This window comes from Dipodomys merriami, unplaced genomic scaffold (genome assembly GCF_024711535.1).
Source record: "Dipodomys merriami isolate MVZ:Mamm:240054 unplaced genomic scaffold, mDipMer1.0.p SCAF_1, whole genome shotgun sequence".
In the NCBI taxonomy this organism is placed as follows: Eukaryota; Metazoa; Chordata; class Mammalia; order Rodentia; family Heteromyidae; genus Dipodomys; species Dipodomys merriami.
The window spans coordinates 144922987-144950945 of record NW_027202270.1 but is presented as its reverse complement, the minus strand read 5'-3'; the positions used below and the strand labels follow the sequence as shown (position 1 = coordinate 144950945).

Sequence of the window (27959 nt, the reverse complement as noted above, 5' to 3'; positions counted from 1 at the left end):
TAAGCAAGTTTTCCTAAATCACAGAAATCTGTAACAGTTCTAGCAGATCTCCAGTTCCTGCCTCAGCCTACCCTCAAAATCTATCTATTTCACCCCATACTCTGCTTTACCATGCCCCACATTCTGAGTTCTCATTGGCCTCCTTTCTTTTCCTAGAAATGAGCCAAACACTTTCCCCACTTTTTCCAGCCAGGCCCCCATTCAGAAAATTCTCTGGGGCCTTTTCCTATCTGTGATACTCATCCTGTCTTCCCATCTTACTCTATAATATCACTGGTTTTATTTCCATCATAGTACTTGTTGTTTTCCAAAATTATCAGTATTTTTTGGTCACCCTCTCAGATCCTAAGCAGATCTGTCATTACCCCATTCATCCAATAATGAATGGAATTGCTTACTCCTTTTGCACCTGCAGTTTATACTGGTGGGCTCTTGAACCTATGTTGAAATGTTACACGTTCCTATTCTGTTGCCTCCGCAGTTTATTACAGAGCCTTTCGCAATTCCAGGAAAGCAGTGACTCGACGGTGGCCTCTAGGTAACCTCTTTCCCGCCTGCTTTACAAGAGCTGGCCAGTAGGAGACAGTGTAGGCGGAGGCCTTCCTCTGGGCGTGCTGGCGCTCTGGGGTGCAACTTAAGCCACAGAGATGAGAGCAGGGGAGCAGAGCGGCAGGAACAACCGGAAGGGGCGTGCCCATCCAGAAACCCGCCCCTCTACGCTAGCTCTCCACCCTCGCCCCGCCCCTTTCCCCCGCCCGGGCGGCCATGGCCATTCCCAGCATCCCCTATGAGCGACGGCTTCTCATCATGGCGGACCCTAGAGATAAGGCGCTTCAGGACTACCGCAAGAAGCTGCTGGAGCACAAGGAAATCGACGGCCGTCTCAAGGAGCGTGAGTGCACCTTTCTCTCTACACCGTCTTCCGCCTGGACTCGTTCTGGTTCCGACGAGGCGGCGGCCTGCGGCGGAGCCCGCAGCGGGGCCGCGGGGCTGGGGCAGGCCTCGGTGCGGGGACAAGGCGCTTTGTCATCCGGCCTGGGCTTGGGGCGCTGCAGCCCGCCGGCGGGGACCCGGCCGGTCCGGGGGTCGCCGCGGCCCGGCGGGCCTGGCCCTGGCCCCGGCGGGCTGACGCACAGCTCGCTCCCGAGATGGAGGTGGGAAAGGGACGAGGGGACCAGCCGGGCCGGTGCGGGCTGGGAGGTGTGCGAGGTTGGAGTGCAAGGGCGGGCAGCGTTGGAATCCCGGGCCCCGGGCGGGCCCGGCGCTGGGGTCCGAGGAGGCGCTCGCCCGAGGTGGGACTCGGGGGGGGGGACGCGGCTGGGTCTGGGAGTTGAAAGGCAGAACGGGAGCTGCTGGAAGGATCCCGTGATCGTTACAACTTGGCCTCTCGCCTGAAGCATTGACGGGTGTCCCCCTTCCCCCCCCCCCCCCCGACGGTGGACCGACCTCCATGGAAAAGCCAGAGCGTTTTAGTTGAAGGAGAATGTACCGTTTGATTCTATAGAGAACTGCATTGGTTGCCTTGATTCAGGGCAGACAACCCGGAGAGTGGTCCAGCAGGTCAGGGGAAGAGGGACGAAGGGTCATCGTTTGGATGTGTGATTGCAAGGGAAATATCAGATGGCAGTACCTTACAAAAATGTAACTTGTTAAGATGTGCTTAAAGAAGTATAGCCAATCCCGAAGGTTAAGGAGGGCACTTTGTAACATTACTTAAAAAAAGAAGAAGAAGAAGAAATAATATCCCCCCATTCATTACAAATGGCAAAATTTCTTGTGTTTTTTTTTTTTTTTTTTTTTTGGGTCCGGTCGTGGGGCCTGAACTCTGGGCCTGGGCGCTGTCCCTCAGCTCTTCAGCTCAAGGCTAGCGCTCTACCACTTGAGCCATAGCTCCACTTCCGGCTTTTTTCTTTTTGCTTATGTGGTGCTGAGGAATCGAACCCAGGGCCTCAGGCATGCAAGGCAAGCGCTCTACCACTGAGCCACCTTCCCAGCCCCATCTTGTGTTTTTTTTTTTAATAGTAGATATGAAACATACACGGAGTGAAATAGACTGAAGCAAATGTGAGATGTGTAATTTCAATGCACTAAAATTATTGCTTAATTTAAAATGTTCAAATTATATTATTTCAGTAAGGGAACAATTGAAAGAACTTACCAAGCAGTATGAAAAATCTGAAAATGATCTGAAGGCCCTACAAAGTGTCGGGCAGGTAGGTGATGAAATTTGTAATACAGTGGGTGATGGTAATTTGCGTATTTCCACTATTGGTAAAAAAACAACAACAATGCTTTATTTCCTTTTTTAGATTGTGGGTGAAGTGCTCAAGCAATTAACTGAAGAAAAATGTAAGTGAACCAACTTAACTAGAAAAAAAGATCCTCAATTTCGAAATGCTTGTTTTTTTAGTGACAGTAATTCAAGGACATGATATTTTTGCATAAACTTGAGGGGTTTTTTTGTTGTTTGTTTTTGTTTTTGTTGTCGGTTGTGGGGCCTGAACTCTAGGCTGTCCCTCAGCTCTTCAGTTCAAGGCTAGCATTCTACCACTTGAGCCACAACGCCACTTCTGGGTTTTCTGTTTATGTGGTGCTGAGGAATTGAACCCAGGGCCTCATGTATGCAAAGGAAGCACTCAACCACTGAGCCACTTTCCCAGCCCGAAGTGTTTGTTTTTTTTAATCGGTTGTGGGGCTTGATTTTTTAAAGTTTTTTTTTTTTTTTGGGGGGGGGTCTGGTCATGGGGCCTGAACTCTGGGCCTGGGCGCTGTCCCTCAGCTCTTCAGCTCAAGGCTAGCGCTCTACCACTTGAGCCACAGTGCTACTTCCGGCTTTTTTCTTTTTGCTTATGTGGTGCTAAGGAATTGAACCCAGGGCCTCATGTATGCAAGGCAAACGCTCTACCACTGAGCCACCTTCCCAGCCCTTTTTTTAAAGTCTTGTAAGGACAAAAACTAAACCTTCCATAAATGTGGATATATGTTTTCTAAATTGGTTAGTTTTTTTCTTTATGTTTTTCAGTTGCTCTTTTTTTTTGTTTTCCTAGTCATTGTTAAAGCTACAAATGGACCAAGATATGTTGTGGGTTGTCGTCGACAGGTAATAATTTATATTTGTATAGTGCTTTATAATTAACAAATATGCTTTCTTGTAATTATTGAGGTAAGCAAGTTAGATTTTGTGTCCTTAACTACCAAGAATAGTTTGTTTAGGCAGTAAATTATGACTGATGCCTGAATTTAAATCATGGTCTATGATTCTCTACTTTCTACTGAACCATAGATGGGCAACTGAGAAATCAAAAGAAATCTTTTTTGTCAGTACAAGTGTTTGACCTCAGTCTTCATTTGGTTTGCCTGCTTTTTTTTTTTTTTTTTGGGTCCGGTCGTGGGGCCTGAACTCTGGGCCTGGACGCTGTCCCTCAGCTCTTCAGCTCAAGGCTAGCGCTCTACCACTTGAGCCACAGCACCACTTCCGGCTTTTTTCCTTTTGCTTATGTGGTGCTGAGGAATCGAACCCAGGGCCTCAGGCATGCAAGGCAAGCGCTTCTACCACGTTTGCCTGCTTTATCACTCAAAGCTAGTGCTTTAGCATTTGAACCATGCTTCCAGGCTTTTTTTGTTGGTTATTATGGAGAATCAGTCTCAAGAATTTTTCTTGCCCAGGCTAGCTTAGAGTCTGGATCTTCCAGGTCTCAGTCTTTTGAGTCAGATTATAGTCATAAATTTATTGGTTTTTGTTTTATATTGTTTCTTTTTTTTAAATTTTCCTTTGTATATTTATTTTCTGGTACAGAGTTTGAACTCAGAGCTTCATTTGTTCAGCTAGCCCTCTACCATGCATCCAGTCCCATTTTTAAAATGACTTTTTTTTTAGACTCTTATCAGTTGCCTATGTTTTACATGTAAGCATTCAAAAATGTTCCTTATAAACCGTACTGTACCTAAGTTAATTTTATATGAAGTCCTTTAGACTAGGCAAATTGAAATTACTATGAATTTCATTGGTGCTCAAAGGAACATGCCTACAAATACTTTAGAATCACACAGCATCCAAAGTCAAGTTATATATTCTTTTATTCTTTGGAAATTTATATACTATTCTTTAGACGCTTACAAGCTCACTGGAAGAATGTTCTCTGAATATTTATTATATCAGGATTTCTTTGGCGCCTGTGTGTATAGTGGTAGGAGTTTGTCTTGTGAGACAGTCTTAGTATATAGTGCAGGCTGACCTTGAATTCAAGATGCTCCTGCTTCACCCTCCTACTTGTGGAATTATGGGCATTGGAGAATGATTACAAAGAAATTTTACTTTTGGAAAGTAATATTCTGAGTGTAAAGTGACTATTAAGTATCAAATCTGTGCCAGCAAATTGTTTGGTATGATTTCTCCTAATATGTAATATACTTGGGGGCTGGAGGTATGGCTTAAGTGGTAGAGTTCCTGCCTAGCAAGCTAAGGTCTAGTGAGTAGCAGGATGTTCTTTTGGGAAGGGATTGTGGGTAGATTGTTTTCTTGTTTGTTTTTTTGTGCCAGTACTAGGGCTTGAACTTGGGGCCTCGGTTTTCTTTCTGAGTTTTATTGCTCACTGTCAGCATTCTACCACACCTCCAGCCTAGCTTTTTGGTGGTTATTTTGGGGATGAAGTCTTGTGGACTTTCGTAGCTTTAAACCAAGATCCTATGGATCTCAGCCTCCTGAGTAGCCAAGATTATAGAAGTGAGCCACCAATGCCAAGCTTGCCTTATGTATTTATTTTTAAATAAATGTTAATAAAAAATCTCTTTAAGAAGGGCTGGGAATGTGGCTTAGTGGTAGAGTGCTTGCCTAGCATGCATGAATCCCTGGGTTCAATTCCTCATTACCACATAAATAGAAAAAGCTGGAAGTGGCACTGTGGCTCAAGAGATAGAGTGCTAGTCTTGAGCAAAAGAAGCTAAGGGACAATGCCCAAGCCCTGAGTTAAAGCCTCAGGACTGACAAAAAAATAAAAAAGAAAAAAAAGAAAAGGAACTTTATTTAAAAAAACTTCTTAAGAAGAAACAATGTATTTTGACTGTTTATAATAATTCACATATATTCTTCCTCACATTTGTTCATTTCAAAATAAATATAATAGGTATACCTTTAGATTGCTTCTCTTTTTTTATTTCCCCCAAAATGTTCACAAAGGAATTTTTCTATAAATGCTTCTTAAAGTTCCAAACTCACTTTTCTAGAGCCTAAGTTAAAATAATGGACAAAATGATATCAAGTAGTAAGCCTTTGAAAGAAAAACCTCCAAGATCCTTCCTTTTTCAAAAACAAGGCCATTGCTAGTTCAGACTTGGTATGTTTGATTTCACATTTTCCCTGAGGTTTTTTGTTTTTGGGCCTTGAACTCAGCCTGAGCTCACTGCCCGTGGGCTCCTCCCCACTCCCCAAAGGCTGGCTAGTGCTCTACTACTTGAGTCTTAGATTCACTTCTGTTTTTAGTGGTTAATTGGAGATAAGAATTTCACCTGACTGGGCTGGCTTTGAAATGAGATCTTCAAATCTTGAGTGAGATTGCAGGAATGAGCCATCGACGTCATTCTTTTAAAGAGCAACTGGAGATAATCTTTAAGTTATTTCCATTATTTGTACTATTGGCTTGACGTTTATAGTATAGTGTTTGTGTTGTCTCGCAAAAGGTAAAAATGTGTATTTGGCTTCTAACCATTAAGCTCTTCTAAGAGAATTATTTCCCTTTTAAACAATTTGTGCAATACTTTTTGTTTTTCAAAACCAGCTTGACAAAAGTAAGCTGAAGCCAGGAACAAGAGTTGCTTTGGATATGACTACATTAACTATCATGAGGTGAGTTTTAGTCTGTTTAGTTTACCTTTTATCAAGTTTTATTTACAATACATGCTTCTTGAAATCACTGAATATTTTGCCACTTCATACCTATTACAAATACTACTAATTAAATGTCCTTGTCGGTCTTTTACATGTGTTTGCATGGACAAGTCATTTATACTCTTATCTACAAGCTAAGAGAAAATAACATCTTTTGAAAGAAAAAGGCATGCTCTTTCATTCTAGATATTTGCCAAGAGAGGTGGATCCATTGGTTTACAACATGTCTCATGAAGATCCTGGAAATGTTTCTTATTCTGAGATTGGAGGCCTGTCAGAACAGATTCGGGAATTAAGAGAGGTTGGTATCATATACGTTGATCTCTATTTTACTGATAAATAGTACTGGTTTTAGGATACCTGGAGGGAGAATCAGGATGAAAGTTACTTTGTGTCCAAATGCAGTTACTAAGTATTGTGTAATACTCTGGTTGAGAAAAGAATAACACTGAGTTTCAAGCTATACATTTTAGTCAATTTGAGAGTATTTGATGTTAGAAAAAAATCATGCTCTTGTGACAAAGAAAGTAGAGGATGAGAGAAGGGTAAGCAAATGCAGTCATTATATTCAGTGTACATTTCATTGAACTGTGTAACTTAAAGGTAGAGAGGGGAAGGGGAAAATGGGGGAGACTACTGGAAGGGGTGACATTGATCAAGATGCATTGATTGTATTCATAACCTGACTTATGGAACTGTAACCTTTTTGTACAACTACTTAATAATATATATTTTTTTTAAAAAAGGGAAGTGGAAGAAAGCTAAGCATAATTAATATAACCTGATGCCCTTGCCATCTATTAGTTTTACTAATAGTGTTTCTGAGGCTAAGTGCTTTGGATAAAACGTGGTATGTAGTTTTTCTATAAGCCTAATAGCAACTTCTCCTTAGGGTAGAAAGTTACCTTTGCCTTAAATGTTTTTTTTTTTATTATTATTATTTGTGCCATTTAAGAAAAATTCGAGGGATGGGAGTGACTTAATATGAAGAATCAAATTAGGATTGCTTGTTGGTAGCACAGATGTCTTCTTGACAATTATCTGTAAAACAAATTATCCTGTTGATTCTCCTAATGTAAGCTTATATTTAGGAGTGAATGAGAATGATTGTAACATGTCATATCAACTTTAATATATCAGCTTTAGATCTGATTCAGTAGACTGGAGGTACGGGATTACCATTTAAACAAGCATTCCAGTTGATTGTGAAACCAGTTTTCTTTGACAGTGCTTGAGGAAGCATTGCTTAAGTATAAAATAGAAGCCTCTACAAGCCTTTCATCTAATGAAAGGACGCAGGGAAGAGCAGGCATTTTTACCTTCTGAAGTGATTTTTGCCTCATCAGTTATGCACAGAAGCAGAAGGAACGAGTTTCCATCTGCAGACACTTTACTGATTTGTCTTGTCCTAATCATAGCTTATATACATAGATAGGTACTCCATTGTAGTTTATCTGTGTGTATGTGCCAGCTGGGGCACTGTCTGAATTTTTTTGCTCAAGGCTAGTGCTCTACCACTTGAATCACAACTTCACTTTCAGCGTGGTGGTCAATTGGAGATAAGAGTCTCATGGACTTCCTTGCACAGGCTGAGTTCAAACCTTGATTCTCAGATCTCAGCCTCCTGAGTAGCTAGGATAACTAGTGGGAGCCATTGGTGCCCAGCTAACTTATCTTAAGTAATTGTGAGTAATTTAAGGCAGTCCGTCAAATGCTCAGTTTTTCTATTGTCTATTTTATCTTTCTGTGAGACAGCCTTGGGGATTGAGAGTAAAACATATTCTTTTGAAGCTGTTATGACACAGTAGCAGCAGGTGAAATTTTTATGTCTCTTAGTGGTAACACATCAGATCCATTCCTTATTCATTATTATTGTGTTATATTCTCACAAGCAAACTACAACAGCTTTTTCTTCAGTTTTTTTTAGGGTAATTTATCATTGAGGTACAGTTTGCATCTCATAATGCATAGATTATCAATGTACATGACACGTATGTTTTGACAAATTATGTTATATTTGTATGTTTTGTTAAAGTAGCCACTATATAACATTTTTTGTTTAGAGTTAAGAGATCTCCTATCTACCTGAAGAGAAAAACATAGCATGGAAGTTTAGATATTGATTGTGATGCATAAAATATTTAGAAAATGTATTGAAGTCTTTACTAACTTTTTAAAGAAACCTGTGATCTCTTTTCTAGGTAATAGAATTACCTCTTACAAACCCAGAATTATTCCAACGTGTAGGAATAATACCTCCAAAAGGCTGTTTGTTATATGGACCACCAGGTTGGTATTGAGTTTTTTCTTTTTCTTTTTTTTTTTTTTTTTTTTTGTCGGTCGTGGGGCTTGAACTCTGGGCCTGGGAGCTGTCCCTCAGCTCTTCAGCTCAAGGCGAGCGCTCTACCACTTGAGCTACAGCGCCACTTCCGGTTTTCTGGTGGTTTATTGGAGATAGGAGTCTCACGGTCTCTCCTGCCCGGGCTGGCTTTGAACCGCGATCCTCAGATCTCAGCCTCCTGAGTAGCTAGGATTACAGGCGTGAGCCACCAGCGCCCGGCTTGGTATTGAGTTTTTTCTATTTCACAAATAAATGAATGTATTAAAGAATGAAAATAGGTCATTTGGTGTGGTCAGTTCCAACCTCCACACTGTTCAGCATGAGAATAGGATAAGAGATGTATATCTGTTGTTCCCTCAGGTATGCTCAGTACACTTGTGCCTATGGTGTATACATCATTGCAGGCATGTGATTTGAATACCCTGTGACTCACAGATACTGGTGTCCCTGAGATGCTTTTATGGAATCTGCAAAGCTGTTGGGCTCTTATCTCACTGACATATGTGCTATGATACAGAAGCAACATGGGTAGCATTGCTTAGCATGGGAATTAGTTGTCAGTGATATAGGACAGTGCTGGTAGTTTTGCATTCTGGACTGGCTCAGACTGGCAGTATAAAAATATGCCAGTTAAACTATAAAATGTTGAGGTAGCAAAATGTATTAATGTTATTAAGTTTTCATCCTTACATAATATTTTGTGCTTGTCTAATGAAATGGAAAAATTTAATAGAATACTTCTGCATATTAAAGTATAGTTGTCTTAGAAAAAGTACTCACTTAGTTGTTTGAGTTGCCAGCTAAATGAGATACATTTCATAGAATACTTAAATGGGCAGTTTAACAATGTATGGTCATTCAGACTGCTTTGTTGCTTAACTAGAGATTAGCTTGGTTGTTTTGTAAGCACACACTTTTTCCAAAATGAGCAATGTAAACCTGTTGTCTTCAAAAGAATGACAAACCTGTTGTTTGTTTTGTTTTGCTTTGTTTTATGTGAGTCCTGGGTCTTAATGTGGGTCCTGGAGTTGTCAGTGCTTGGAGTTCTCATTCAGCTTTTTCCACTCAGCAGGTGGCACTCTACCACTTGAGTCACATCTCCAGTTCTAGCTTTTAGCTGGTTACTTACAGATAAGAGTCTTACAGATTTGACTACTTTATTTATTTATTTTTTTGGTCCAGTCGTGGGGCCTGAACTCTGGGCCTGGGCACTGTCCCTCAGCTCTTCAGCTCAAGGCTACTGCTCTACCACTTGAGCCACAGCACCACTTCCGGCTTTGTTCTTTTTTCTTATGTGGTGCTGAGGAATCGAACCCAGGGCCTCAGGCTTGCAAGGCAAGCGCTCTACCACTGAGCCAACTTCCCAGCCCAGGATAGGCCATTGTAATACAAGTTTCTCACAGTCTATGTAATAACTACGTTTGATTTATTTCTAAAGATCTATATGCAATGTTATTAAAATAAGTTGTAAGTCAAAGGAGCTACTACCTCACCTGTTAGATTAGCTATTATAAAAGAATGAAGAAAGGAAGGAAATGAATGACAAGTGTTGACATGAATGTGAAGAAAGGGGAATCCTTGAACACTATTCGTAGGAATGTAAATTGACAGGGTCATTATAGAAAACATTATGGGATTCCTCAGAAAATTACAAATAGAACTACCATGTGATTCAGCAGTCTTGCTTCTAGATGTATATATATTCCCCAAGGGCATTGGAATTAATATTTTGAAGAACTATCTACATTTTCTTGTTTATTGCAACACTATCTACAATATCTAAGATATCAAAACTTACTAAGTGCCCATCAACTGAGGAATAGATAAGAAAATGTTGTATATGTAAAAAATGGAATATGACTTAGCTCTTAAAAAACAAGGAAATTCTGTTATTTGTGGCATGCATACATCTAGAGAATACTCTGTTAAATGAAATAAGCCAGGTATAGGGAGACAAATACCACATGACCTCATTTGTAGGATTTTAGAAAGTTATATTCATAGAAGGAAAAATTGATTACTAGAGGCTGCAAGGGATGGACTAGGATGGAAATGGCAGGCCGATACCTGAGATGTTACTTCGGTTAGACAAGAGGAATACGTTCTAGTGATTCATTTTACTGTATGGTGACTGAAATTAATAGTGTATTAGACTATTTCAAGATTACTGTGTAGACTTTAAATGTGCTCACCACAGAGTAATGGTAAACATATGAGGATATGTCAATTAGCTTGATTTAATAATTCTACAAAATTTATATGTATCAGTGTCATAGTTTTGATGATGCAGTTATATGTCAATTAAAAAAATATAATTCCGGGCTGGGAAGGTGGCTCAGTGGTAGAGTGCTTGCCTTGCATGCTCGAGGCCCTGGGTTCGATTCCTCAGCACCACATAAGCAAAAAGAAAAAAGCCGGAAGTGGTGCTGTGGCTCAAGTGGTAGAGCGCTATCCTTGAGCTGAAGAGCTGAGGGACAGTGAGTACCCAGGCCCAGAGTTCAGGCCCCACGACCGGACCCAAAAATAAAAAATAAAAAAGATAATTCCAAGAGATATTCTGAGTAAAACTTAAATTTTAAAATTTTTAATGTTGAGGCAAAAGTGCTTTGGAAATTGAAATTAGGATTTAGGATCAAGCTTGGAAAATTTGTTAACTAACCAATTGCATTCTGAAAGGGCTTTTGAAAATTTTTTTGTATTTTCCATCTAAGTAAGACTTTTGTCATTCCTAGGCACAGGAAAAACACTCTTGGCAAGAGCTGTTGCCAGCCAGCTGGACTGCAATTTTCTAAAGGTAAAGGATAAAAAAGGGTCTTTTGTAGTTGTTTAAAGTTAAATTTTACTTGAATTGTCTTTTATTTACCTTAATGTTTTTCCTTTAATCAGGTTGTATCTAGTTCTATTGTAGACAAGTACATTGGTGAAAGTGCTCGTTTGATTAGAGAAATGTTCAATTATGCCAGAGACCATCAACCATGCATCATTTTTATGGATGAAATAGATGCTATTGGTAAGAATAACACCTTTTAAATTAAATGTTAGAGTAAGTTTTTAGAAACTCCAAAAGAACTTGTTTCTCTCTTAATCTGTAATTCTTGACTTGAAAGAAATATAAGCAGAGCCGGGTGCCAGTGGCTCACGTCTGTAATCCTAGCTACTCAGGAGGCTGAGATCTGAGGATCACAGTTCAAAGCCAGCCGGGGCAGGAAAGACTATGAGACTCCTATCTCCAGTAAACCACTAGAAAATCGGAAGTGGCGTTGTAGCTCAAGTAGTAGAGCGCTCACCTGAGCTAAAGAGGTGAGGGACAGCGCCAGGCCCAAAGTTCAAGCCCCATGACAAAACAAAAAAAAGAAATATAAGCAGAGTAAATTGGATATTACTTATAGAAGGTTTAACCAAGTTTAATAAACAGTCTTTCACCATAACAGAATGATATGTATACCAAAATAATTTCTAACTTTGTCAGTATAATTCTTACTATTTAATTTTTATCTTAATGTTTTTTATTCCGGAAACTGTTATGTACTGTATTCTTAAATGATGGATATAGAAGAAAAAGGTAATATTGATCCATTTCCAAATACTATGTTTTTAGGTGGTCGTCGGTTTTCTGAGGGTACTTCAGCTGACAGAGAGATTCAGAGAACTTTAATGGAGGTAAAGATTATGATAAACTTGATTTAGTAACATTATTAAGTTGTGACCTCAACACTGCATATTTGAAAGTCAAAATACACTAACACAATAGTTCAGATGAAGAACTAAATATGAATTTTGAAAATATTCACAGGAACTAATGTGTTTCTCTGTCATAATCATTATAAAATGACTAGTAAAAAGGAACAGAGAAAAATGGGAAAAGCTTAAGCAATGATCTAGATTACAGTGGGATCTGAGCATGTTTTGTTGTGCTGTTGCACATTAGGGTGTTGAGATAATGGTCATGACTGTGTATTCCACCAAAAACGTAAAAAAAAAAAAGAGCCAGGCATTGGTGGCTCATACCTTTAATTCTAGCTGCTCAGGAGCTTGAGATCTGAGGATTGCAGTTTGGGCAGGAAAGCCAGTCTGGGCAGGAAAGTCTGAAAAATTCTTACCTCCAATAAACTACTCAGAAACAGCTGGAAGTGGTGCTGTGGCTCAAATGGTAGAGGCATAGCCTTGAGCAGAAGAGGCTAAGGGATAGGGTCTAGGCCCCAAGTGAAAGAGCCAGAACTGGCAAAAAAAAAAAGGTAGAAAAAGGATTCTGTATGGTTTGAGGAAATAAAGACTTTTTAAATAAGTAATGGACATAGTTAGGCTATTGGCAATAAATGAATTACAATTATGTTTGAGGCTCTTCTAAATATTATTTTATTGCTAAGACTGAGAGGCAATTAAAATAGTTGTCATAATGGGAGAATACAGTTTTTCTCTACATTTCTTTTCCCCATTCCAAATTCTGTGAAAATGTCAGCAAGATTCCAAATACATTTTCTCACTTGTGCAAATAGAAACTTGCTGCATAGGTAATGCAATGTCAATTTTTTTCTCAGAGTAATTGGAAATCACTTTACAGATTGTAGTTATACACATTATTTTCAAATTACGAAGTCTCTTTAGAAAAATGTAAATCAAGGTATTTGAGAATATAAATATAACAGTTTTATATGTTTAACTAATGTCATCAGCTATCAGACATTGAGATTAGTTATGTTTTGTTTTGTTGGAGGCTGAATCTTGCTATGCTACTTTTTTTTTTTTGTCTTGTTGTGGGTCCTGAACTCTGGGCCTGGGTGCTGTCCCTCAGCTCTTCAGCTCAAGGCTAGCGCTCTACCACTTGAGCCACAGCGCCACTTCCGGCTTTTTTTTTTGCTTATGTGGTGCTGAGGAATCAAACCCAGGGCCTCAGGCATGCAAGGCAAGTGCTCTACCACTGAGCCACCTAGCCAGCCCTGAATCTTGCTATGTAGCACAGGCTGGCCTCAAACTTGCAACCCTGATTCAGCCCCTCACGTGTTTGGATTACAGTTTTGTACCACCATGCCTGACCAGGGTACCTATTACATATTCTAGTTAGGGCTGGTTATGTAGTTCAGTAATAGAGTGCTTGCCTCCTGTCTCCAAGCTTCTGGATTTGATCCCAGTACTATAGACATAAAGAAGAGTTTGTTAAATGCAGAAAGGTTTTTAGCATTTAGTCAAAAAGCTTTAGGAATTAAATATTAATAAGGCCTTGCATTATGACTGTGTACATCAGAGTTGTGTGAAAACATAATATGTAACTGATTTATTATCAGGTGTGTGTGTGTGTGTGTGTGTGTGTGTGTGTGTGTGTGTGTGTGTGTGTCTGTCTGTGTGTCTGTGTGTCTGTGTGTGTGTGTCTGTGTCTGTGTGTCTGTGTCTGTGTGTCTGTGTCTGTGTGTCTGTGTCTGTGTGTCTGTGTCTGTGTGTCTGTGTGTGTGTGTCCTGAGGCAGGAACTCAGAGCCTACATACTGTGTTCCTGGTGTGTGTGTGTGTGTTGGTCCTGAGGCAGGAACTCAGGGCCTATGTACTGTGTTCTTGATCTTTTGTGCTCAAGGATAATAATCTATTACTTGAGCTCTACTTCTAGCTTTTGGCTGGTTAATTAGAAGTAAGAGCCTCAAGGACTTTTCCTGCCTAGGCTAGCTTCAAACCATGATTCCCACAGCTCAGCCTCCTGAGGACGATTACAGGCATGAGCTACTGGTTGCCTCGCTTACAAATTTGTAGAAAAATCTATGTATGTCAGTGTAAATGCTCTGTATGACTTATAAACATTTGGTACATTGAATTTGTGTGTGTGTGTGTGTGTGTGTGTGTGTGCACGCGCGCACGCGCGCGTGTCTGCGTGTCTGCGTGTCTGCCTGCCTGCCTGCTGGTGCTGAGGCTTGAACTGAGGGCCTGGATGCTGGCTTTTTTGCTCAAGGAAGATACTGTGCCACAGTTCAACTAACTTCTGTCCTTTTGTTGGTTAATTGGAGATAAGAGGGTCAACAGACTCCTGCCATGCTATTTTTGAAATGGGATCCTCAGATCTCAGTCTCCTGAGTAGGTAGGACTATAGATGTGAACCACCAGCCCCTGATACATTTGATTTTTTGGTTTCTATTCTAAGAAAATAAATACTAAAAATTTTGAACATAGGAAATCAGATCCATATATAATTCATAATTCTCCCCTGGTTAGAAACTTGAGATTTATTTAAACTACTTGATAGCAATGAAAAAGTGCATAATCTATCTTGGAATCTTGTGGAAAACATGGCCTAAGAGGGCTAGGGTATAGCTCAGTGGTAAGGTGCTTACCTAGCATATGGGAGCCCTGAGTTTGGTCCCCAGAAGCACAGACAACTAGAGAAAGATCACACATTTGCTATAAGAAGTATGTCATGCTGTATTAGTTATATAATGGGTTTTGTTGTATGTGCTGTTTTTTAAGGGGTTAGAATTTTTGATAAAAATCTTTTTAATTTTTAATATTCTTAGCTACTGAATCAAATGGATGGATTTGATACTCTGCATAGAGTTAAAATGATCATGGCTACAAACAGACCAGATACACTGGATCCTGCTTTGCTGCGTCCAGGACGATTAGATAGAAAAATACGTGAGTTAAGGTTCTTTATCTGCCAATTCCTTTTGTCTGTGTCTATTTTCTTTTTATCTCTCCCTTTGCTCCCAATTTACTTTTTATTTTTATTTTTTAATGGTGTATTAAAAGAATTTCTTACAATTTCAGATATTGATTTACCAAACGAACAAGCAAGATTAGATATATTGAAAATCCATGCAGGTCCCATTACAAAGCATGGTGAAATAGGTAAGAAAGAAGCTTATTTTTAAATTTTTACTTAAGGTAAATCAAAACTCTTAGATATTACTGATAGCATACTACATCTAGTTTTAAATTTGGCAAACATGTTTTAACTTTGTTAAATATTTATAGAGCTTATGTTTTGGGCTACAAATTGAATGTTGGGATGCTAGAGCAGTGAATGAGTTTCTTGTCTTCAGAGAACTTTATATTCTTGTCAGGAAAGACTGATAGAGTTAAATACACAACATACTAGGTGATGATTCATACTAAGGAGAAAAATGAAGCAAGAAAAGTGAGATAGGGAATGCCACAAGCAAACCTGAGATGTACATTTTTAATTGTCTGTGTGCGTGTGTGTGCTTGTGTGCATGCTTGTGTGTATGTGTGTGCGTGCGCACACACAGTGTTATGGGTTAGCCTTAAGAGAACACCTAACCAAGAAGATAATCTTAAGCAATATCCTACTTAGATGAAGGAATTGGTCATGGGTATTAGAGAAGGTTCGTTTCATGTAGAAAGAGCATCAGGCTAGAAGTCCTTGAATCAGTAGGGTGCTGGCATTCAAGGAGCAGCAAATAAGTTAGGTGTCTCTGACAGAGTAAAGGAAACAGTAGTAGCAGGTGAAGACCTACAAATATTGATAGCAGGTTGTGCAAGTGTCTGATAGAGGTCATAATTTAGGAACTTTGGGTTTTACTTTTATTTATTTTTTTAACTTTATTTTGGCTCTTTTAGTAATGTGAATGCTACTAGAGATTATAAGCAAAAGAATACCTTTTGGTTATTTGAACTGTAACAGAATATTAGAAATAGAGAAAGGTAAAAATGAGCGTATAATGAACTTCTAGCCCCACTTTAAATATTTAGGTTAGTTTTAAAATAATCAGGTAGCCAGGCGCCGGTGGCTCACGCCTGTAAGCTACTCAGGAGGCTGAGATCTGAGGATCAAAGTCCAAAGCCAGCCGGGAGCAGGAAAGTCCAGGAGACTCTTATCTCCAATAAACCACTAGAAAACCAGAAGTGGTGTTGTGGTTCAAGCAGTAGAGCGCTTGCCTTGAGCTGAAGAGTACAGGGACAGCACCCAGGCCCAGAGTTCAAGCCCCATGACCGACCAAAATAAATAAATAAAATAATCAGGTAGCCAGAGTACTGTTTATTATCAATAAGATATAAATTCAAGTTAATTGAAAGGTTGTATTTTTTTCTGCCTAGTCAATTATGTTCTATTTGAATATGTACTTCGGGGAACAAAAATCAGAACAATGTAGGAAGTATCCAGGTAGATTTTACTGTGATCCACTTCAGTTCAGTAGTTATTCCTTGCAAGTCTTCTTTCTACCTTCCCTTTGGATTTTTTTACAAAAATAAATCCTAATCATGCTATCATTTTATCTGAATGTTTCAGAAATCACAAGATTATTTGGACAAACTGTTGAGCATAAGTTGTAGAGGGACAAAGATAGAAGCAAGAGGTTCAGTTAGGAGGGTATTTGAATAATCCAGGTGGCTTGTTCAAAGGTGGCAGCACAGTCTTTCCCTCTATGCCCCAGCTTCAATGAAGTGTAATTAATCAAATCTTTTTTTTTTTTTTTTTTTTTTTTTTTTTTTTTTTTTTTGGGTCCGGTCGTGGGGCCTGAACTCTGGGCCTGGGCGCTGTCCCTCAGCTCTTCAGCTCAAGGCTAGCGTTCTACCACTTGAGCCATAGCGCCACTTCCGGCTTTTTTCATTTTGCTTATGTGGTGCTGAGGAATCGAACCCAGGGCCTCAGGCATGCAAGGCAAGCGCTCTACCACTGAGCCACCTTCCCAGCCCATAATCAAATCTTTTTAAATGATGAGACTTGCATGTATTTTGAAAGTAAAGTCAATAGGAGTTGTTAATGAATTGTATGTGGTATATGGTAGAATAAACAAAAATGAGATCTTGGACCAAGCAGCTAGAAACTGGAGTTACAATCAATTAAAATTGAGAACACTGAAAAGGTTAAGTTTTGTTTTTGACAGTACTGGAATTTGAACTCAGAGCTTTCATGGTTAATAGGCAGGCACTCTATAGCTTGAGCCTCATACCCAACAAAAATATTTGATTTTAATGAGAGAATAAGGAATTTGATTCTGATTACAATATATTTGAGATACCAATTAGAGATGTAAATAAATATTTTGGGGCTGGGAAGGTGGCTCAATGGTAGAGTGTTTGCCTTGCACGCATGAGGCCCTGGGTTCGATTCCTCAGTACCACATAAGCAAAAAGAAAAAAAGCCGGAAGTGGCGCTGTGGATCAAGTGGTAGAGTGCTAGCCTTGAGCTGAAGAGCTGAGGGACAGCACCCTGGACCAGAGTTCAGGCCCCACAACTGACACACACACACAGAAAAATAAATATTTTGAAGGTTGTTTTGTTGTTTTTTGGTCTTGGGGCTTGTACTTGGGGCCTGGGCGCTCAAGTGTAGTACTTACCTCTTTGAGCCGCAGTGCTACTTTTGGTTTTCTGGTGAAAACAGATGAATCTCATGGACTTCTGCCCTAGCTGACTTTGAACTGCAGTCCTCAGATCTTAGCCTCGTGAGTAGGTAGGATAATAGGTATGATCCACCAGTGCCCAGCTTTAAGTGTTTTAGTTTTAGTTTTTGCCAGTACCAGGATTTGAATTTAGGGCTTCTCTTTCTTGCAAGGATGTTTTTGCTCAAGGCAGGTACTCTTATCACTTGATCCACACTTCTAGCCTAGTGTTTTCCTGGTTAATTGGAGATGGAGTCTTACGGGCTTTTCTGTGTAATCTAGCTTCAAATCTTGACATTCCAAGTCTCAACCTCCAGAGTAGCTAGGATTGTGAGTGTGAGTCACTGGCACCTGCTTTGAGTAGTACTTTTCTAAGCACCTGTAATTAATTGAGGTGGCCTATGCTGGAGATATAAACATGGGCAATAGCATAAAAATGGGTTTTAAAGTCTCTAGAGTCTGAAGACACAGGCGCAGATGTAAGAGTAAAACCAGTTGCTAAGTGATGTTCTGCAAGGGAAATGAAGAAAATGTTTAAGGAGGGACTGGTCCCCTGTACATGCTAACAGTGAATCAGAAAGATACTAAATCTAAGTAGACTTCAGAACTGAACTATGTGGAGGCCATTGGTAACTTTGTCAAAAGTAATTTCTTTGGAGTAGTGGGAGTCAAAGTCTACATAAAATGACTATAGGAGTTGAATTTAAATCTTTAAGATGTTCTGCATAAGGGACAGAAGTAGTAAAGTTACAGCTGGAAGAAAAATGGAGATGAGAAAATTTTGTAGGAGGGACCTGTGGGACTTTTTTTCTGAGAGAGAAGTAAAATGCAAGTTCAGAGTGAATGTGGAAACGTATTATTAGAAACTGGAAGAGAGAAGAAAAAATATTATCTATATAAGTTAGGAGATTGAAAGTAACAAGCTGGGGCTTATAAAGAAATACTACCTTCTTTCTCTTCTTGAAAATAAAGTTTGTCATAGCACAACTGTGTCATTATATATTATCCATGGCTGTGTTTCCATTACCACAGTAGGTTAAGTCGTTTTGACAAAGATCACATCGTCTGCAAAGCGAAAATACTCATTGTCTGGCCCTTGCATAAAATGTTTGCTGACCTGTGGACTTGGGACTAATTTGGAGACAGCTTTAAAAACCTTCTAGAACCTAATGATGGAAAGTAGCTACAAACAATTTTTTTCCCCCTCGTTTTCATTGTTCTTATGAGAGATTTGAGCTGGAAAGATTGGTTTGAATAAAAGATGTCAGTTTTTAGGTTTCTTCTGCAAATAAAGAATTCTTGCTAGATGTCAGGTTCTATGGCACCTTTGAGAACCTTGCTATCAGAAATCCTTAAAGTGGTTGCAACCTGACTAATGCATATATATGTGTATGATCTCAAATAGATTGTTATTGCCTGATAATGAGCAGTGTATTAGTATACTCACGGTATACTAGTCTGTTAATTTCTCTTACTATTCTTTATCAAATCCATGACTGCCACTTCAGACGTACAGCTTTTAAAAATATTATTATAAAAAATATTGTTATTATAAAGGTGATATGCAGAAGGATTAAAGTTATATAACTAAAAATACACTCCTTTTTGGACAGCGATACCCCTTCCCTTGCTCTCTCCCAGTTTTTTCCTGTCCATCCCCACTCACAAGTTGTATAATTTATTTTCAACAGTGTCTAGTGAATACCACAGCTACATTTGTTCCCACTTTGTCCTTCCATTTATGTGCCTCCCTTTGTCCTCCCAAAGACAAATAAATAGGACCAAAAGAAAACAAAAACGGCAACAAAGAAAAAAAAAACTCTCTTGTTTCTATTTCCTGGAGTTCATTTAGATAAATACTATTTTTTATAATCTGCTGCACATAGGCATTGTTGCTTTGTGTTCCTCTCCTAAGAGTATCCTCCTTTGGTCTCTTTGTGTGTGAATGCCTAGAGTCCTGTATAATTTATCACATTCTGGTGTATTTCAGGTCTGGCTTCCTCATAGGAGAGAAAACATAGAGTGTTTGTGTTTCTGAGTTTGGCTTATCTCATTTAAAATGATTTATTCTAGGTCTATCAATTTCCCTGCAAATGAAATACTATTCTTTCTAATGACTATGTAAAATTCCGTTATGTATAGGTGCCATATTTTTTTTATCCACTCAGCTATTGTAGGGCACCTAGGCTGTTTCTATAATTTGGCTATTGTGAATAGTGCAGCAATGAACATGGATGTGCAAGCGTCTTTACGGTATCCTGGTTTGTGATATTCAGGGTAGATACCCAAGAGTGTATGGTGTGCCTGGGTTGTAGAGACATTTGTATTTAGTTTTTGAGGAATCTCCAAACTGCTGTCCAGAGTGGTTGTGCTAGTTTGCCTTCCCACCAACAATGTAATATGGTTCCTTTTCCCCCACATCTTCTCCCGCATTTGTTGTTCAAATTCATGATGTTGACCAATCTAACGGGGGTGAGAGTTTTTTGATTTGTGTTTCCTTTATGGCATTTCCTCATGTTTCTTTGTCATTTTTACCTCTTCTGAGAAGTCTCTCCTTAGCTCCTTTGCCCATTTAGTGATTTGTTTATTAGTTTTGGGAGGGGTTTGTTCTTGAGCTCCTTGTACATTTTGGTTATTAGGCATTTGTCAGATTAGATATATTGCTGTAAAGATTGTCTCCCAGTCAGTTGGCTGTCTTTCTAGTTCAGTAACTATCCTTTGCTGTACAAAAACTTTTTATGTATTTTGATGTAAACCCATTTTGTCAAGTTTCTTCCTATCTGCTATGCCTCTGGGACTCTTCAAAATGTTTCTACCTGTGCCTATAAAGTTAGTGTTTCTTCTACTCTGTCTTGCAATAATTTCAAAGTTTCAGGTCTGATGTTGAAGTCTTTGATCCACATTGAGTTGATATTAATGCATGGTAACAAACAGGGATCCACTTTTGGTTTTTTGCATATGGATGGCCAGTTTTCCTAGCACCAGTTATCGAAGAGACTTTTCTACCATATATCGTTGACAAGCTATAGCTCTTAAATTAGTCTCTATCATGTGTGAGCTGCCTGCTGTAGCATTTAAAAATTCTATGTGATTAGAAATAAACATACAAATTCTGTGAATATCATAATTGTTTGATGTTTTATTAAGTTCCATTGTTATATTTTATTGTTTATTTTATTGTTCCTTATTTATTTGTTCTTGTAGTATGAGAGATCAAACCCAGGGCCCTGAGCCTTATGGATGCTAGGCAAGCATTCTACCACTAAGTCACATCCTCAACTCTTATAATAATTTGTTTTAAATGAGCCGTGTGCTAGTGGCTCATGCCTAGAATCCTAGATACTCAGGAGACTAAGATTTGATTATCACTGTTCAAAGCCAACTTGGGTAGAAAAGTCCCTATGAGATTCTTATCTTCAATTAACCATTAGAAAATTGGAAGTGACACTGTAGTTTGTAGGGCACCAACCTTGAGCAAAAGAGCTCTAGAGACAGCACCCAGCCACAAGTTCAAGCCCCACGACTGACAAAAAAAAATTTTGGTTTTAAATATTATAAATTTGTTCAGGTAAGTTTTAACGAATCATAGCTTAACAGTTATTAAGTTGTTTCACTGCATAAAAACAGGTTAAGCAGCCAGGCTGTGGTGGCTCATGCCTGTAATCCTAGCTACTCAAGAAGCTGAGATCTGAGGATTGTAGTTCAAAGCCAACTTGGAATGTCTGGGTTATAAAATACCACAAAAAAGCTGGAAGTGGAGCTGTGGCTTGAGTGTTAGAGCACTAGCTTTGAGCAGCAGAAACTTAGGGACAGTGCCCAGGCCCTGAGTTCAAGCCTCAAGACTGGCACCAAAATAAAGTAGTTTAAGGAGTCTGGAGGATTGTGTTGATCAACTGTGTCATCCTGAGCAAAAATCAGTGTAATCTCACAAAACAAACTAGGCATGATGGTACATGTCTGTGATCCCAGCTACTTGGAAGGTGGAGGCAGGAAGATTGTGGTTCAAGTTAACCAGGGCAATATTAGTAGCCAGATCTTATCTAAAAAACAAACTATGAAGAATGGAAAACTGGGAATTTGGCTCAAGTGAGTCTCTGAGTTCAATCTCCAGTACCATATTTTGAACTCTTGATGATCTTTCCTGACTCTTAACATTTCAGAAGAATGTCTGTTTTTACTTGGTGCTGGTTTACTTAAATTTATAGTTTTCAGTTGTTAATCATTATTTTACTAATGTCCAGTACTTTTTCCTAGATTATGAAGCAATTGTGAAGCTTTCAGATGGCTTTAATGGAGCAGACCTGAGAAATGTTTGTACTGAAGCAGGTAAGGGAGTATAATACATTTTATTACTGACTTTGATTTTTAAAATTTGCTATAACTGTTTTGGGATTAACAAAAAGCAGAATCTGAGCCTTGCAAGGATTTGTGGAGTTCTTATTTTGAGAACTGATGCCAGGAAATGAGAGAAAGAGAGAAAGCTTATTATAGAAGAGTGTACCAGTGAAATAATGGTTATATCCTGTAAAGAGACTTGATTTTGAAGAGACCTCAGAGAAACTTAAAGGATGCCTTTCAGGATTACCTGGCAGACAGTTGGGGAGACTGGAACATTACTTCACAGTACTTCTGTCCTATGGGATTTGTTCTTAGTGGTGGTAAACTTGGTTTCAGGAAGCTTATAGGTAGAATGTAGAAACAGAATCCTGAAGACAGGATTCCTAAGACACTGAATCGTGAAGTAAGTCTGAGGCTGTACAGAACTGGCTGTCCCAACTGTAGCTGTAATTAGAACTGGGCAGCACTGGACGTAGTGCTGCCAAATAGATAAATGTCTATTTGCTGATTGTAAACTTTGAAAGACTCATTTATAACTTCTGAGATTTTTTTTTTTTTTCTGAGATTGTTCATGAAGTGATTCTGTATACCCACCTTCTGCCCTTCCTTCCATTTGTTTTTTGGTGCTGGACCTGGGATTTGAACTTAGGGCCTCCTATGCTGTCCCTTTGCTTTTTTTTGCTCAAGGCTAGGACTCTATCACTTGAGCCACATCTTTACTTCCAACGTTTTGGTGGTTAATTGGAGATGAGAGTCTAATAGACTTTCCAACCTAGGCTGACTTTGAATATTGATCCTCAGATCTCAGCCTTCTGAGTAGCTAGGATTATAGCCACTGGCACAGGCTAAAACATAACTTTTAAATACAATTCCCTTTAGATTGTGTGTTGATATTTTTATATGTAATATCAAGTAAATTTGAAAACCTGCCTAGTCATTTAATCTTTGTCCTCCATTCAGCATCTTAAAACCAAAAAGCAAATTTCTGCAGCATTTAGTTACTAATTTTCATACAAATAAATATAAATTATCATATGACTATGAAATTATGTTTCTCTAGTGTGCATTAGAACAAATTCTTAGAGGAATGCTTGAGTGAAATTGGAATGAAAAGTAGTACCAAGGCTTAAAGATGGATGCTATCAAATTTTGGTTTGTGCTTCCACATTTTGAAGCTTTTAAAACTGATACATAAAAACAAAAAATTGCACATACTGGGTCACGTAGGAAGTTTTAATACTTGTGTACATTGTATGATAGGTAGTGATGTGTACATCAGATTAAGCACATGGGATTCCTAAAACTTCATTTCTTTATTATGATAACATTCAGAACCCTTTCTTCTGGCTTTTTGAAATGTAAAGTACATAATGGTTGTCTAAAGTCACCTATTATGTAATAATAGCACACCAGAACTTCTTGCTGTAACACAGTATATACTGATGAACTTTTCGCCATCTGTCCCTCCTACTCTTCCCCGTCTCAGATAACCACTATTCTATTCTGTGCTCCTGCCTGGACTATGATCCTTCTACTCTTTCCCAGTGTGCCTGGGGATCACACACCCACTGCTGTACCCAGCCATTGTTCGAGAAGGCATCCTATAAACTTCTTTTTGCCTCTGCTGGCTTTGAACCTTGATCTCCCTATCTCCAACTCCCAAATACCTAGGATTACAAATTTTAGGGACCATGCCTAGCTACCACCATTAAGGTCAACATTTTTGAATTTCACATATAAGTGAGATTGGGTGCAAATTTTATTCTTGTGTCTAGATCATTTCACTTAACATAATGATATCAGACAAGAATGGGCAAGGGATGAAATGATTTTGTTCTTTTTAAATGGCTGAATAGTATTCTGATTTTAAGTTCCACTTCTTGTTTTTTTGGGTCCGGTCATGGGGCCTGAACTCTGGGCCTGGGCGCTGTCCCTCAGCTCTTCAGCTCAAAGCTAGCGCTAGCTAGCTAGCACCATTTCCGGCTTTTTTCTTTTTGCTTATGTGGTGCTGAGGAATCGAACCCAGGGTCTCATGCATGCAAAGCAAGCGCTCTACCACTGAGCCACCTTCCTAGCCCAAGTTCCACAACTTCTTTAGCCATTTATTAATTGGTGAGCATTTAGATTGCTTGCTATTTCTTGACTATTACAGTGTTGCAGTTAACATGGGCATAGCTGATTTCATTTCCTTTGAATATGTACCCAGTTAATGAGATTGCTTGGTCATGTGGCATTTCTGTTGCAACTTTTTGGGAAGCCTCCATTCTGTTATCTGTAACAATGGTACTAACTCAAATTCCCACTAACTGTACAAAGATTTCTAAATCTTCAATAGCCCTTGTTGTCTTTGTCTTTTTAGGTCAAGCATTATTTCATATAATTTGCATATTTTTAGAAAAGATCACATTTTTCCCCATAATGAACTGTAACAGTGTTAGAGCTTTTAACTGGGTGAGATATTTATATCTGGACTTATAGGAAAATCCTTCTTAGGTTTTCTTTTCCCTAGGCTGCAAGCCTATTTGGTTAACATGTTTTTAACAAGTTAAAACGCATGTGATTCAATTATAGTTACCTTCTCTAGTTAAGCAAACCCTAATATTTTCATCCTTTTTGGATTAGAGTGTATCTCTTGGAGATCTACTTATTCACTAAACAGTGATTTCAAAGCAATCATATGCACATAAATATGAAAATCATTAGTTTTAGCCTTTTAAACAAGTTTTGAAACCGCTATTTAAAATCATGGGCTGGGAAGGTGGCTCAGTGGTAGAGTGCTTGCCTTGCATGCATGTGGCCCTGGGTTCGGATTCCTCAGCACCATGTAAGCAGAAAAGGCCAGAAGTGGCACTGTGGCTCAAGTGGTAGAGTGATAGCCTTGAGCTGAAGAGTTGAGGGACAGCGCCCAGGCTCAGAGTTCAGGCCCCACGAGCCACCCAAAAAAAAAAAAAAAAAAAAAGATCAGTCATTTCCATTCACCTGGTTTCTAGGACAGTATAAAATTGCTGTTTCCAGTCTTCTCTTGTAGAAACTTACAAAGGAAATACAGGAAGTAACTCCTAAAATCTTTATTTTAATCCCCTCCCTTCATGTAAGTAAAAATTCAATACAGCCTTGTGCCAGTGGCTCATGTCTGTAATCTGAGCTACTCAGGAAACTGAAATCTGAGGATTGAGGTTCCAAGCCAGCCTGGGCAGAAAAGTCCCTGTGAGACTCTTTATCTCCAGTGAACCTCTCAAAACTGGAAGTGGCACTGTTGCTCAAGTGGTAGCACAAAGAGGCTCAGGGACAAAACCCAATCCTGAGTTCAAGCCTTACAACTGGAGAGAAAAAAAATCAATACAAATAGCTCCTCAATAGAAATGTTGGTAGATGATAGCTTCAGTTTATCCTGAATATAGGATTGTCTTAAAAAATTAGGACCCCTATCTATAATATAGCTAATGTTTAAAAATAAAAAGGAACAAAATGTTTTTATTCCTTTGCCAATTATTTAATAAGTAACTTCAAAAATTTGGAAGAGGGCTGAGGGTATATATAGCTCAATGATAGCATTTTCAGCATCCTGAGTTTGATCTGCCCAGAGAGAGGGGGGTAAGAGAGAACAGGAAGGAAAGAAAGGGGGGGAGGAGACAGGGAGAGAAGGAGAGAGAAATAATGAATTTGGCCTCCTATTCTTTAGTTGTTAGCAAGGAAAGAGAAACGTTTTCAAAATCTTGGAGGATTTTTGTTTGTTCATTTGCTTTTGCCCTGCTTGGGTCAAAACCAGGGCCTTGCACATGCTGCAAGTGAGCACTCACCCATATCTCTATCCTTAATGTATTCCCCCCCCACCCCTCCCCACCCGGGCCCCGCCTCACCCATAAATGCATTTCCCTCTTCTAGAAAATTACTGCTTATGAATTAAGTTTGTGTGTGTGTTGTTAAGTTTTGTTGATAAGTTTCTTTTATTTTAGGGTGTCTAAATGGTTACAGAGACTATTGGGTACAGAGACTGTTACTCAAGCAAGATTTAAGAATTTCAGATAACTGTCTCACCTGCTTTGGGGTTGAAGATAATGCTTGCCATAACTATGAAAATTAATTGAAGATAGTGGTTAACAAATGAGAATTACTGGCTCAGAAATTGTAAATCTAAACTCCTTTATGTTTATTCCATTGTGCTCCATTATTTTTGTTTTGTCATGTTTTAGTTTTGAGCAATGTGTTTATTGTCCAGGCTAACCCCCCACCCATAATCCTCCTGTCTCAGCCTATGACCCTGCTCTAGCTTTGTTTTCTTACAACAGACATATATGATATACAACAATCATGTTGTGTTGTGTTCCACAGGGATGTTTGCAATTCGTGCTGATCATGATTTTGTAGTTCAAGAAGACTTCATGAAAGCAGTCAGAAAAGTGGCTGATTCTAAGAAGCTGGAGTCTAAGTTGGACTACAAGCCTGTATAATTTTCTGTAAGGTTTTTGATGGCTGCATGACAGACTGGCTTATTGTAAAAATAAAGTTAAGGAAAATAATGTATGTATTGGCAATGATCTTATTAAAGTCTATGAATAAAAATATGTATAACAAAAGTTAGTATGTAATTCAGTATTTCAACTTTTAAAATTGGTACAGAAGAAATTTTGCTGTTAATGTTGCATTTGTTGCAACAGAAGTTACAAAAAGAAGTGTATTGAAGCTTTTCGTATTTGCTGTGTGAGCATTTTATAGAACATTCAAAGTGTTTGAAATAGTCACACAAGAGAACATTTCTTATGACTTATTTTATATCATTTGTTTTCTTCATCCTAAAAGTTGAATAAAATCTGTTTAATTTAGTTCTCCTACAGACATGCTTGTCTTTTCTAATAGTACATTTATTTTGGTACTTCTGGTTCTTTACTAAGTAAACTGTTTGATTACAAGATAAAGTTGTAATTTAAGATAAGGTCTTTGAAATTTACTTTAGAATAGTACCCACACTTGAAGTTCATAAAATCATCTTAGTATATGCAAAGTAGATATATGGGTACTTCTCTATTGTTCCAGAAATTATTATTTTTTTTGCTGGTCCTGGGGCTTGAGCTCTCTTACCAACTGAAATTCTCTTACCAATTGTATGATTTTTTTTTTTTTTTTTTTGTCAGTCTTGGGGCTTGAACTCTGGGCCTGGGCGCTGTCCCTCAGCTCTTCAGCTCAAGGTGAGCGCTCTACCACTTGAGCTACAGCGCCACTTCCGGTTTTCTGGTGGTTTATTGGAGATAGGAGTCTCACGGTCTCTCCTGCCCGAGCTGGCTTTGAACCGTGATCCTCAGATCTCAGCCTCCTGAGTAGCTAGGATTACAGGCGTGAGCCACCAGCGCCCAGCCAATTATATGATTTTTAAGAGACTTGTATTTCCCAGACTCACCCATGGACTTTACCATAGTAAAAGACTTAGATGTCAGAAATGATGAAAACAAAACTTTCACTTACGCACAGTTTTAATTTCATGTGGCCATAAAAGTTGTACAAGTTACATTAAAGAATCATCACTGAGAATCAATTGAGATTATTATAAAAAGTGATGTTAGAAAACATTGGAGTTTGGTTTCCTAAAAACTTTAAAAAATATTTGACCTAATTAATTATATAATCACTGAAAACTTGCTAGCAGAGTATTCTGTATCTTTTTTTTTTTTTTTTTGGCCAGTCCTGGGCTTGAACTCTGGGCTTGGGCACTATCCCTGAGTGTCTTTTGCTTAAGGCTAGCACTCTACCACTTGAGCCACAGCACCAGTTCCAGCCTTTTTTGTGTTTCTGCTACTGAGGAATTGAACCCAGGGCTTCATGCATGCGAGGCAAACACTCTGCCGCTAAGCCCATTCCCAGTCTTCTGTATCTTTTATAAATTTTAGTGGAGAACAGTTTAATAGTGATGGAGAACGTGAGGCTGGCCATCCAATACATTACTAACCCTGTGGATTGATAGAACACTATATCCCTGTGACAATATAAGAAGTAAAATTTAAAGAGAAGTGGAAGTCAGATACTTGTGTGACCCTCCCAGTTTTATCTGTTGAAATTTGTGTTTAATCTTGCGTTTTTAC

The 27959-nt window shown here is 38.9% G+C and overlaps 1 protein-coding gene across 1 annotated transcript; it reads left to right on the top strand.

Moving 5' to 3' along the window:
• The first annotated feature begins 750 nt into the window (after positions 1-750).
• On the top strand, positions 751-26719 carry Psmc6 (proteasome 26S subunit, ATPase 6). The gene is made up of 14 exons (XM_070033244.1): positions 751-892; positions 2134-2213; positions 2310-2349; positions 3048-3100; positions 5775-5842; positions 6071-6185; positions 8086-8173; positions 10958-11019; positions 11112-11235; positions 11824-11885; positions 14718-14838; positions 14971-15051; positions 21802-21873; positions 26218-26719. The coding sequence occupies exons 1-14, from the start codon at positions 766-768 to the stop codon at positions 26334-26336; spliced, it is 1212 nt and encodes a 403-aa protein (XP_069889345.1). The 5' UTR covers positions 751-765; the 3' UTR covers positions 26337-26719.
• The last annotated feature ends 1240 nt before the right edge of the window (positions 26720-27959 follow it).

Bases quoted from the DNA above. Each gene is read 5' to 3' on its own strand.
- Psmc6 (XM_070033244.1), top strand. From the start codon at position 766: ATGGCCATTCCCAGCATCCCCTATGAGCGACGGCTTCTCATCATGGCG. The intron at 893-2,133 runs GTGAGTGCACCT...ATATTATTTCAG, and splicing joins CGACGGCCGTCTCAAGGAGC to TAAGGGAACAATTGAAAGAA. The intron at 5,843-6,070 runs GTGAGTTTTAGT...CTTTCATTCTAG, and splicing joins ACTACATTAACTATCATGAG to ATATTTGCCAAGAGAGGTGG.